This window comes from Apostichopus japonicus, chromosome 6, assembly GCF_037975245.1.
Source record: "Apostichopus japonicus isolate 1M-3 chromosome 6, ASM3797524v1, whole genome shotgun sequence".
NCBI lineage: Eukaryota > Metazoa > Echinodermata > Holothuroidea > Aspidochirotida > Stichopodidae > Apostichopus > Apostichopus japonicus.
Genome location: NC_092566.1, coordinates 18,112,884 through 18,126,169, shown reverse-complemented (window position 1 = coordinate 18,126,169; position 13,286 = coordinate 18,112,884). Strand labels below are relative to the sequence as shown.

Sequence of the window (13,286 nt, the reverse complement as noted above, 5' to 3'; positions counted from 1 at the left end):
TAATCTTTACATGGAAACTCACTTTACATCAGTGCTTTGATTTCATTCGGAAAGACCACAACTCTCATTGCATGGTTTCGAGGTACTGCTTAATATAATTTAAACCTCCGATATAAACAGCACAGGTATGTGTACGTACTTGTCCAAAGTAACGTTTCATTTCAAGCAACCGGCAATTTTCAAATGTAGCATTACAGTCACTCCGCAATGCAGCTGTGTTTATATTCAGAACGACACTCCACAATTACTGTACTAAACGGCATACTAACCCCCTCAGGATTGAGGCATACTAACCCCCTCGGGATTGAGGCATACTAACCCCCTCAGGATTGAGGCATACTAATCCCCTCGGGATTGAGGCATACATGTGGTTACAATAAACTCTGGCCTTGACAAAGCTACAGTAGTGCAGCAGCCTGCAAGTTAAGAGTGAATATATTTACGAAATCAAAGACAGCCTTGGCATTTATAGCCTTTCTCTCCAATGAGTTATAAAAGCATAACGATGTTATATGTAATTATCAGCATACAGTAGATACAGTATACTGATGTTTTTATCTATTTATTTATTTTTGAAATTTTCCTTTTCAGTGTTTTTTTTTTTTTTTTTTCATGTACAGTATGTGCATCACGCCCCCCCCCCCCCTCCGCCCCAAGGACCTTATAACTTCTCCACAGAAGTGGCTCCACAGAATTATCTGTTCAAGTCTTCACTGCATCCACAATGTATACAAAATACTAAGCTTTATTTAGCTGCAGGCAGAAGTATATAATTTTTTTTCACTTTCATCAAATTGTTGATACAGCACATGTTTGCTATTGCTTTTCCCAGATAGAAGAGAGACATAGAACTGAGAGATCGATGTACAAGTTTGGCAACACCACTAACCTTCAACAAATGCGTCACTGCAAAGCCTCTCTATCTCCCGAGTTAACGATGGTTTTAAAAGGATTATTATTAAACTAATTTTTCTTTTCAAACACAATACATCCCCCCAACCTCTGTCCGACCTGATATCCTACTTTACAGCTTACAGTAAATACGAGTAAGACTCACAAGCCATGTCATTAACAAATGTATCGCCAAAATGTAGTCCGGCAGCAACTTCTGTGGAATCGTCCAGTTTGCCAACATCACAAAAAGACAGCATGGAAGGTAAGTGTACAATTTATCCACATGTTACTTTTATAATTCGTTAGAATCATCAGTTATATGTCGGGCTCTTAATAATTAGGGATGCACCGGATCCAAATTTTGGGATCCGGCCGGAACCAGATTTTGCCGGATAGTACTGTACATGAAATCCGGCTGGATAAAATCCGGCGGCGGAACCGGATTTTTTCATTACACAAAAGAAAATCATTAATAAGAAGTAGAAGAATGAAACAAGCAGCAAATCTTAGGTGAGGTATATACGCAAACCATCAGACCATTGAAAAAATTAAATTAAACCTGTTAAACCTAATTTTTCCTTATTTTGAATGTTTTTATTAATTTTTGGAAATAGTTTACATTGATTTGAGTTAATACCAACACCTTTTTAAGGAATAATTCAGGCCAGATTTTGAAAAAGATCCGGCCGGATTTTGAAAAATATCCATCCGGAACCGGAACCGGATAATTGTTCACTATCCGGCCGGATAGTCCGGCCGGACCGGTGATCCGGTGCATCCCTACTTAATATTTTATCAATCCTTCTTCTTGTAAAGCATAACCGATTTAAAGTTCTTTGGCTTTATGCACATTAACAGCACTGCCTCAAAAACTGTGCTGTAGCCTTTGTTCAAGACTTTGATTTCTAAAAACAAAGAACTAAATAGCACTCGATAACGTTCTTTGGATTCATATACTTTTATACGTTGGCACTTTCAGTGAACGATGACTTTCGCTGGGCAAGATTTTTCCGGGAACTTGCCGGCATCTTGGTCTTGTACTTGAACATACCTGGACAAGCTTGGCTGGAACTCCTCAAGAAAGTCGGTGCATCACAGAACGACCTGGATGATGTCATCAGTCAAGATTTAGACCCAGAAATTCAAGTTTATAAATTACTGAACAAGTCTAAAGCTGCACACTCTAACACGCAAGACTGGTGGAGAATTTTCTCGCGAGAGATCACCAAAGTTCGTAACGATAATTTCTCCGAAGACGTTCAGAAAGGTATCCAGAAGCAGCTTTATCTATTTGTTGGGAATATTATTTTAATGCTTAAATGGGGGAAACAGTTTAGTCTCAGGCCTGTTAAAGTTAATAACGTTTGTTGAAAGTTATGTGAATTTCCAATATTGATACAGATCACACTAAATTGTGAACATAAATCAGAACTCCTGTCTTCTCGTGGAAAGTAGCTGCATAGCTTCTTTTATTTTTAGAGGGAACACAAAAGAAGACATTGCAACCATTTGAGAGGCAGTACTTTACCAAAACATTATTGCTGCTGCTCCCCATCCCTCCCCATCGTCCAAAACCAAATAGTTGTAGTTGTACTGTACATGTTGGAAGTAATTCGGTGTAAACATCATTATTAAGCTGTCAAATTCCTAATTCTGTCCCATGAAAAAATTATAAAAAATAAAATAGTAAGACATTTAAACGACAAAAAGCATTGGGAGGATAGGTTATATCAAGTCATGGTATTCCCAGATTGCGCAGTGAAGTTTGTTTATTGCTAATAAAAAGTGAAACCTGGTCGGTTGTTTACATTGTTAGTGGAAACATACATAGTCCGGAAACTAAAGTGTAGGTCACTGCCCTACCATACTGTACTTAGCTGTTCAATTCATAAACTTAATTGATGGCATTAGACCACATTCTGCACATAGATCTACAGTACTAACAGTAGAAGACAAAGTTATGGAATATTAATAAAAGTTTGTGATTCTTATACTTTGTTATAATATCAAGAAATGATACTTGATTATTAAGTAAGTAGTCATTGCACACTTCCTGAGGTTGAAGTTGTGGTCTACTGTACATTGGTATTGATTATTAATAGGTTACTAAATGAATGATAAATAGATTACTAAATGAATGATAAAGCAATGTCACCTTTGTTCCAAGGTACAGCACAGTACCCGTTGCATGTGACATGATCTTTATCATAGTGAAATATTTGACCATTTTGCAAGTATTTTGAATTAGTGTAAACTCTTCTCTCTTTTTTTTAAATTACAGCGTATGAAAAGTTCATCTCCTGTGAAATTGTAGACAGTCTTAGTCTGGGGAAGTCCCTCCCTTCTGTGGAAGGAACACCCCCATGTTCCCCCACACCAACACCACCCCCCTGCATTCCCAAGCACAGTCAGAGTTTTGAGGTCATCAATGAAGACGAAGTGATCAGAAGCAGCGAAGAGATAAAGTCAAGACTCAAGGAGGAGATCGATGTGGAGGTGAGATCCGCTTTAATGGTTTCTAAAGGTAGAACTGATTGTAGAGCTCTATCAAGTCAATGTTTTATATGTAAGCAAGAGTAACTCGATTGTGAAAATTCAAAGACTGAGTAAAATTAAAATTCAACATGAAATAAAATTTTTATGTTGGCAAAAAGGTATCAGTTGGTCCAACTTCCAGCTGTTTACATCACAAAGTGTTGGATGCGGTGCTCTTCAGTTATATCTCAGAGATGATCACTCCCACAATGCACTGTTTGGAATGAAACTGAATCAATTTCAACACCTCATTTCGTACACCTTAGAAGTAATGGAACGAGCAGTTGAACCAATGGTTACATCATCTATGTAGTACGTCATACACCTTTTTAAACTTTTGCCGGGGAATTAATTCCTGTTTTAAAGGAAACCGGGCAGTGTTATTGAGGTTTGAACTTTTGTGACCATTATTAGACTCTCTGGCATATTTTAGGCCATGGATGTAGTTTCCGGCCGATGAATTATTTCCGTGCCCTGTTGTCTCTGTTCATTAGATATCCGACCCTGAGGTTTCGCAACAGATCGACAATGTTCGACGTGTTATCCAGGATATCGCAGGGAAGACCCAACAATACCAACTGTCATTGCAGTTGGCAGGAGCCGCCTCTCAGATACTCAAGATGGAGACCTCCTACAGAGCGACCCAGGTACTGTACGAAATGTAACACCAAGAAAACTCCTTCCATCTTAAAGTAGCATTTTTGGGGATTTATTTTGTGAAAATTTGTAACAACATGCCAAGTAAACTACATTTTCTGCTAAAAGTTTGTCATGTCAACTGATGAACCATACGTTTTTCAAAGGAAAGCATTTTAAAGAGAAAAAAAAGATAACCAATAAAGTTGATGTCATAACTTGTATATGCTGAACCCATTTGACTGAGCAGGTTAAAATTTTAATGATGACTTTGTGAAAAAAAAATAACCTGTGTTGTCTCTAATATATGTCACCTGATTAATTTTGACACCTGACTAACTTTCTGTAAAGTTTATAGAACTATTTGTGTTAACATTGCATGAATATGCAATTAACTGAATAATCATTTGGAGATAAGGTTTTTAGGTGATCTAGCACAAACTGAACTTTGTTCCTGCTACAGTGAGTATTTTTTTTTATTTTTTTTTTTGTCATTATTTTGTCACCCCAAACAATTTATAATGTAAATGTGAATGCTGAAACCATTTGATTGAGCAGGTTAAAATTTAAATGATGACTTTGTGAAAAAATGACATGACACCTGATTAATTTTGACACCTGACTAACTTTCTGTAAACTTTATAGAACTATTAGTGTTAACATTGCATGAATATGCAATTAACTGAACTATCATTTGGAGATAAGGTTTCTAGGTGACCTAGCACAAACTGAACTTTGTTCCTGCTACAGTGAATGATTTTTTCGTTTTTGATTATGTCATCACTGAAACAATTTATGATGTATAATTAAACTTGAACTATATGTAGATGCAAGTCTGTACCAGCCTAGTTTGGTTTTCTCCTTGTCAAGCAAAATGTTGCATGAAATATCACTTTCTGTTGGTTTTCTTAGTAAGTTGGTACATCTATATTTAAGTTCTACTTTTAGTTTACTTCTACTATAGTATTTTCACAATCTAGTGAGAGGGGGAAAGAAAAACTTACTCGCTGCCAAGTAAACATCTCTGTCGTATTTTAATGGAATACTAGAATTACAACAGTCTCTACACGGAAGGATTTATATGATTTTACAATGATCCTCGATACCTGTCACCACATTACATTTGCACTCCTCCCATCTACCTGGAAGCTACGTGACTGGAAAAGTTTGAGCCCATGGAAAGATTTATATTACTTAATTATTTCAGCACCTGTATTATAACATGAATGTACAAGAAGAGATTGCTTCCTGTAATATAACATGTCTTATTGCTGGCCTTAGTCCAAGGGAAGGTTCATTCCAAGGTTTCAGTTTAAGGTTCATTTCCCAATATTTGTTAGTGCACCATCAAACTATGTCTGTCAAAGTAGGATGTCATCTTAAATTGACCTTACAGTATCTATAGGATGTGTGAATGTGTGACTACTGTACCATACTACACATGATTGTCCCACTGTCATGTAACTCATTGACATCACCAAGAGAGCTCACACAGAGGGCTGGGGTGGGGGGGGGTTAGGGCAGGTGGTAGATGGCAGGGGGCAGGAGAGGAGTTTGTTGGGTGTACACAGTTGGGTCTGGTGAAGCTGTTAGGATGTTTGTATAAACTACTGTATCTTGCTATGTACATAATGTACCCTTTATGATGTGACACAGTCACACCACAAGTTACAGTAGTACTGTATACACAGAAGAGGTGGAAGGGGGTTTGTAAGGTAGCTGACTACAATGCACACAAATTATCAGGTGCTATGTAAACTATTTGTCAGCACAAAGTTTGCACACCCAAAGGGTTGGGCAAAGTAGTTTAAGGTTCACCAAATGCAGACTTTACCCCATTGAAGTGACAATATGTAAATACAGTATGTGAGGCATTTTATGCATCACAGACCTATATATTGCATCACTGGTTTTGCAATAAAGTTTTGTGTAATCTTCTAATGGTGTCACTTGTTCAGCTGTATTTCACATAGTGGTGTATTTTTTTATAATTTTGTTTCGGTTGCACTAGAGTGATTTAGGTTATTTTTAGTCTGTCGCAATTGGCTTGTTTGCCTAAAATGCCATAATGCTCTCAAAACCTGTATAATTTTCTGGTTAACAGTGATTTTGCAGTGCAAAATTTTGTCCACAACTGTTAACACACTAGTTTTCATCAATGTGTATACATATCAAAAGAAATGCAGCAACAATTGTTAATGTGATGAAAATATCGTTGATCAATAGATTGTCAGCACAAGTTTCTATTATTAGTTATTACACTATGTGAAGCTAGTTTAGGGATTTAATATCATAAAATGGGAGTTTTCTTGGAATATTACTGATGATGCAGACTTATGAGTCATGCATATTTAATGTGGTGATGTCATCATGTTGACATAGTAATACTTTACAATGACTTCCATGTTTGCATTACTACTATATGATGTCATCAACCAGTTTATCTAATCCACAGTTTTCCTGAATGATGTCATCTACATCCTTTGCCAAAGTTACATTTTCCCCAAATTTTGTTTTGATTCTTTTAAGAATTATAAGGAAATTATAAGGATCTGTACATAATATGTTTATATAACATCAATTTTGGGGATTGCAAGAAAGATACAAAATTTTGTTATGTGTGCTCATGTAATTAAAAAAAAAAAAAAAAAAAATATTAAACTAATTCTGAGGAGATTCTTTGATTATGATAATTTGCATATTTTGTGCCCTTTCTTCAATGTTGAATGGAAGTTGATTACCCAAATGGTTTTCCTCTAGGCTCCATTGCTGTAGTGTACAGTATCTTCTTTGTTTTGGGGCAAGAAATCATGAACTTCTCTTTTTTCATCAGACCCTGAAAGACATCTTGGACCAGGAAAATGAAATCAACAAGAAAGAGAAAATCAGACTCATCAAAGAAAATGAAGCCCAAAGGTACAATATTCTATAAAAAACAATTATCTAAGTGTTAAAGTCAATTCAAATTTGACTATATATAGCTATTTTATTATATTAATTAGTGTGTTCTTGTTGGGTTACTGTTTTGATGTCGGTTCAGTTGGCTGACGAATCTGTGTAATAGCTTCTGGGTGTATGACATTTAAATACAGTATATATAGTACATGAAGCAAAACTGGGAATCGACTGCCTCAAAGCTTCTGGTGGATAGGGTCCAACCATAACACTTCCCCAGAGTACATGATGCACTGTTTGGTATAGGTAGGGACCAACCATAACACTTCCTCAGTACATGATGCACTGTTTGGTATAGGTAGGGACCAACCATAACACTTCCTCAGAGTACATGATGCACTGTTTTGTATAGATAGGGACCTCCGACCAACCATAACACCCTCCCCAGAGTACATGATGCACTGGTTTGTATAGGTAGGGACCAACCATAACACTTCCTCAGAGTACATGATGCACTGTCTCGTAGACAAGAGCAGACAAACGTGCCTTTGTTGAAGACCTTGCAAATCAGGCAGAGGAAGCAGCCAATAAAGGGGAACAAGGAAAGGTATACAAAATTACTAAAATAATCAGCGGCAAGTATAGGGGAACCACAAACTCACCTATTGAAGACAAGCAGGGGAGGCTTCTTACAACAGAAGCAGAACAGGAAGCTAGATGGGCCGAGCATTTTTGCGAGGTGTTGAATAGACCACCACCGACAATAGAGGCTGTCATACAAGAGGCAGAGGATGATTTGGATGTCAGCAGCACACCACCAACTAAAGAAGAAGTTATAGCTGCAATTAAATCCCTAAAAAAATGGTAAAGCCCCTGGCTCTGACAATCTCAATGCAGAACTTTTTAAAGCGGACCCAGAAATAGCAGGAAAAATCCTTCTACCACTCTTCACAGCTATATGGGAATGGAACGCAGTTCCTGACGATTGGTTAGAGGGAGTTATTGTAAAATTACCAAAGAAGAGATCCCTAAAAAACTGCAATAACTGGCGTGGCATCACACTATTGTCAATACCAAGCAAAATATTGGCAAAGATAATTATTACCCGTATCACAGATGCTGTTGACCAAAGTCTCAGAAGGGAACAGGCAGGTTTTTGGAAAGGAAGAGGGTGCACTGACCAGATATTTGCACTACGTAATATCATAGAGCAATGCACAGAATGGCAGAGGAAGCTTTATATTAATTTTGTTGACTTTGAAAAAGCATTCGATAGCATCCACCGAGACAGCCTTTGGAGAATACTACGCAAATATGGGATACCAGAGCAGCTAGTTCTTGTAATTAAGAGCTTTTAAACCAATTCCACATGCAGAGTTGGAAACAGTAACCATAAGTTCCAAGTGAAGACTGGAGTTAGGCAAGGATGTGTCATGTCAGCACTGCTCTTCAATATCGCCATAGACTGGGTGATGAGACAGGCAACTGAAGGCCAAAAAAGAGGCATAAGATGGACCCTCTTTTCTACACTTGAGGACCTCGACTTTGCAGATGATCTCACTCTACTTTCACACACCCACCAGCATATGCAAGAAAAAACATTTAGACTCAGTGATTTTGCCCAGCAAATTGGCTTGAAGATCAGCCAAAAGAAAACAGAGGTGAGGACCCTGAACATCTCGGACCCTTTACCAATACAAGCAAACGGGGAAGACCTACCTATGACTGAGGAGTTTACTTACCTGGGCAGCACTGTCAGGCACGATGGAGGCGCAGGCAAAGACATTAAGAATTGTCTTAATAAGGCCAGAAATGCCTTCAGAATGCTCAACAATATATGGAGATCACAGCAGTACAGCACCAAGACCAAGCTAAAATTGTACCAGAGCTGTGTCCTTTCCACTCTTCTGTGCGGCTCTGAATGCTGGAGAATGACGAAAATCGACCTCAATAAGCTGTCAGTCTTCCACTCAAAGAGTCTAAGAAGAATATGTCGCATTTTCTGGCCAAACACCATTTCAAACGAAGCACTATATGCCCAATGCCATCAAGACAGCATGGAGAACATCATCATGACAAGGTGGAAATGGATCGGACATGTATTGAGAAAGAACATAGATGACATCACACGAACAGCCCTCCACTGGACACCAGAAGGTAAAAGAAAGAGGGGACGTCCTAAAAACACTTGGCGAAGAACTGTGGAAGGGGAGATTAAGGACCTGAACCACACATGGGGTACCATCCAAAAATTAGCCCAGGATCGGAAGGAGTGGAAGACTTTTGTTGCTGCCCTATGTGCCAGGAGGCATAATGGGCAGTAAGTAAGTAAGAGTACATGATGCACAGGTTTGTATAGGTAGGGGTCCAACCATAACACTTCCTCAGAGTACATGATGCACTGTTTGGTATAGGTAGGGACCTCCGACCAACCATAACACCCTCCCCAGAGTACATGATGCACTGTTTTGTATAGGTAGGGACCAACCATAACACTTCCTCAGAGTACATGATGCACTGTTTTGTATATGTAAGGACCAACCATAACACTTCCTCAGAGTACATGATGCACTGTTTTGTATAGGTAGGGACCAACCATAACACTTCCCCAGAGTACATGATGCCCTGTTTTGTATAGGCAGAGACAGAATTTATCTTAATCTTATATACTATTTTGTTTTATACAGTGTGGTTGCCACACACAGCTTTCTCAATACTGCATTTGTCAGTACAGGCAGCCCTGAATAGTGCATGCTCCTTCAGGGGTTCTTTGCATATATCTTCTTCTTCTTATCAATATTGTTTTTTAAAAATCTCAACTATTTTTGTTATTTTCTCTCAGTCAAGAGATTCAAAGTTTGAAACAAGAAATTGAAGAACTGAAAAAGACAACAGCAGATAAAAATCTCAATGACTTTGATGTGATTACTAAGAGGGAAGCTCATGAGCTAGCGGAGACCAAGGTACAGTATGGTATACGCACTGTATACATGGACACGTAGATCCTCAGTAAATAACAACTAACCATTTCAGGTCAGACATTGGGGTCAGAGTTTATGGAATGGAAAGTAATAGAATAATCTGGTAGATGGGTGTATGATTCTCTAATCATTTAACCGATCTTTGCTAATCATGGAGGACAAATTCTGTTACTTTCTAAATTTGTTCCATCTCTCTGACCGGATTGAGAAATCCTATTAAGACTATACCATTAATAATCTCCTCCTTTTACAGAAGAGCGTGCCAGCAGCTAGTGCCACGGTTACTGTCGACGAGAGCAACACGGTGAATATCGACGCCTACCATAACCTGCAAGCCAGATGCATTAAAGTCACCAAACAGAGAGACCAGGTAAAGAGAATATAGGCATCATATTTGATAGAACGACACCTTCATATTATTAACAGGCATGAGCTTTTTCCGCGAATTCGCGGAATATCTGTGATTTCTTTTCTACATCGGGTACAAAATTATTATCCTAACACACTGTAGCATACGCAAACTGGAGCCTATACCGCAATTTTTGCAAAGTTCCGTGATTTTTTTTACCCCAGATTCATCCCTGTAGGATAAGGAGGTTCAAATCTGCATTGACTCCAAATGTTTACATAGCTACGTGGTAGGTGTTACTGACTTGGTCAAGTGACTGAAGACGTCACAGTAGAAAGGCTGCATAAACAAAATGGTTTTCAAATGTCGCAACGGATTAAATCTAACAGTTAGTTCTGACAGGCGTTTGCCAATGCTGTGGGAAAGTAGTCAAAGTTACACATTCGAATTCCTTTCCTGCTTGAACTGTTGGGGTAACTGGACATGGTTTAATTCTGTGTAGATCTCCACAATATCGATGCAGTATCAAATAATTATTTACGGAGTGAAAAACCTAAATTTATCATGACATCAATCGTCACCTGCCTGAGAGAAAGGGTTGTTTCAAAAAAAGAAAGAAAGAAAGGAAAAACAATGAGAGCGATAACTTTAAATTTTCACATACGAAGAAGTCTTTACATGTATGAACTTGTATGAACTTGGTTGACTCAAAAAAATTGTGAAAATATACAATTTTAAAAACAATGCTATGCTTTACAGAATTTGGTGTTTTGTTTTCCCCCAGTTGTGAAAATGTAATCAAATTTCTCATCTAAAAGGGAATCCACCTTTAGTCTGTGAGTGTGGGCAAGATTTGTTTTAGTACGGATAGTCTGAAATCATCTGTTACCACATTACTTATAAAGGCAGAGCTCGGTTTACGGAACTTGAAGGTACTTGTCTTTAAACGTGAAAAATTGGCACACAGTCTTATACAAAGAAATAGTAGGAAGTGGTGTAAACATGAGACCACTGGAAATATATTTCCCGGTCATAAAATATGAGTGGTTTACCATGAATCCTTCCCCTGTAGCCACTTCCTTTGTTTGACTCAATGTGGTTAGTCATGGAAAATTTGGCAAAGCTGAAACTCCATGAAAGGAAAATTCCAAGTTGATCCTGCCCTGCTGTGTTTGACAGGTATGTGTGTTATGTATAGAGTGTGCTTGACAGGAATGTGTGTTATGTATAGAGTGTGCTTGACAGGTATGTGTGTTATGTATAGAGTGTGCTTGACAGGTATGTGTGTTATGTATAGAGTGTGCTTGACAGGTATGTGTTATGTATAGAGTGTGCTTGACAGGTATGTGTGTTATGTATAGAGTGTGCCATCTTGGTAAATACCAATTTGATAGTCAAATACTGGAAAATGTTTTCACTTATTTCAGTTTTATTCTACAGTATCCCACCCCCCTTGAAGTGTTGGCTGAATTAAGATAACCCCCGGGCAAACTTTCCTACCGTCCTGCCGAATAGTATTTTCCAAGGAAAGGGGGTTGTCACCTGACTCAAGAGCAGCCTGATGGCACAGCTAGCAACCTAATGGCACAGCTAGCAACCTGATGGCACAGCCAGCAAACTGCCATCGTCAAAGCCTGTCAATGTCACTCGCTGTGATGCCCTAAATGATAGGCTGATACCGAAGTGTCCTTTTAATCAGGTTACTTTAGGGTGTCCTTATAAACCCTGCCTAGCCCCTCTTGTTCCTTATTTTCCTTTACTCAGTCATGAAGTCGAGTTTTACATTTCTTCTTTGTTTTCTTTTTTTTTGTAGTTGGTGAAGATTAACCACCAGTGGGACCAGGAATATCACGACATGGAGAAAACTCTGCGGAACGAGCACCAGAAGCTCTATCAAGACTTGGTCGCTAAAGACGAGGAAATCATGGCCGGGAAAAGACTGATCGCTTCTCTCGAGAAGGAGAAAAACGTACCCTCAGCACAGCTGATGATGGTTCTCCAAGAAAAGGCTGTGAGTTATAAATGTATAGGACGGTGTGTGTATAGGTTACCCAGGACGGTGTGTATATAGGTTACCCAAATGGCAGTTTGCACTAAGATATAAAAACGTGTCCTAAATACTTATTGCTCTTTCAATGCTGAAGTAATTGTTAGCTGTAAAGCACCTTTGAAAGCAGTAATATCGTCTGGTCAGGCTGTACTGTCTCTCTGGATCACGGCAAATATTTGGTGGGTCGCAAAGCACTTCTCAAAACAATCTTAGCAAGAATGTTCAAAATTCCATGGAATTTCGTGACGGTAAAACACATCTCTTTTAAGAGCAAGTTAAGCAACTATTTTATATATTCCTCTTGATTTCTTCTGGTCGGTCAGAGTGGGTGGCATTATTCTCTGGGTTGCCGGCGAAAAAATAATTGCGGATCACCGCTTTATTGGGTCATCCCATTTCCTTTGGGGGGTTTTCTTATGTGTATGTGCATTGCTCTGCTCCGTTGATGTAAAATTTGCGACAAACCTCATTACAATCGCCACCGTTTTACTAGTTGCAGTCTCTATACCACCTCAATTCGTCTTTGCTTGGTTCCTCTACCTGTTGACCAATGAAGATAGCAAAATGCTGACCTTTCTTTCCACGATTTACTGCTTTTGGGGGGGGGGGCGGGGGGGCAGGATAGGGTGATAAAAGATGTTCAATTTGACTGACATGATTTTTCTCATCAAGTTTAAATTTTGTTTTTAAATTAGTATCGACTTTGTCCTCTTTGTAGACTTTGGAAAAAGCATTTGGCAATGAAAAGAGCAAGCGGAAGAAGTATCATGAGTATGCCACCCGTCTCAATCAACAGAAAGACAAACTGCAGAGAGAAGTTGCCAGACTGAACCAGGTATGTCTTGTCAGACTTAAACTCTCAGTAAAATGTATTGTAAGAACTTTAAGAAGGTCTGTTGTCAAATGATTTTACTCATTAATTGGTCAAGGATATTTCCTGTCCTTT

At 38.6% G+C, this 13,286-nt stretch overlaps 1 protein-coding gene and 1 long non-coding RNA gene across 10 annotated transcripts in view; both read left to right on the top strand.

The window, feature by feature from the left end:
* The window catches only part of LOC139969201 (uncharacterized), a 31,513-nt gene that overhangs the window by 3,822 nt on the left and 14,405 nt on the right, over positions 1-13,286 (top strand). For 7 of the 9 annotated variants that reach the window (XM_071974088.1, XM_071974087.1, XM_071974095.1 and 4 more), the window contains exons 2-10: positions 833-1,156; positions 1,874-2,161; positions 3,176-3,390; positions 3,924-4,076; positions 6,899-6,981; positions 9,803-9,923; positions 10,195-10,311; positions 12,104-12,301; positions 13,059-13,175. In XM_071974088.1, coding sequence (XP_071830189.1) covers positions 1,063-1,156; positions 1,874-2,161; positions 3,176-3,390; positions 3,924-4,076; positions 6,899-6,981; positions 9,803-9,923; positions 10,195-10,311; positions 12,104-12,301; positions 13,059-13,175 — 1,386 coding nt within the window. In that variant the 5' untranslated portion in view covers positions 833-1,062. The remainder of the gene's footprint in view (positions 1-832; positions 1,157-1,873; positions 2,162-3,175; positions 3,391-3,923; positions 4,077-6,898; positions 6,982-9,802; positions 9,924-10,194; positions 10,312-12,103; positions 12,302-13,058; positions 13,176-13,286) is intronic. The other 2 variants (XM_071974090.1, XM_071974091.1) reach the window with 1 other exon arrangement.
* On the top strand, positions 6,988-8,547 carry LOC139969212 (uncharacterized). Its single transcript, XR_011793670.1, has 2 exons — positions 6,988-7,266; positions 7,319-8,547. It is a non-coding gene; the product is annotated as an uncharacterized lncRNA (long non-coding RNA).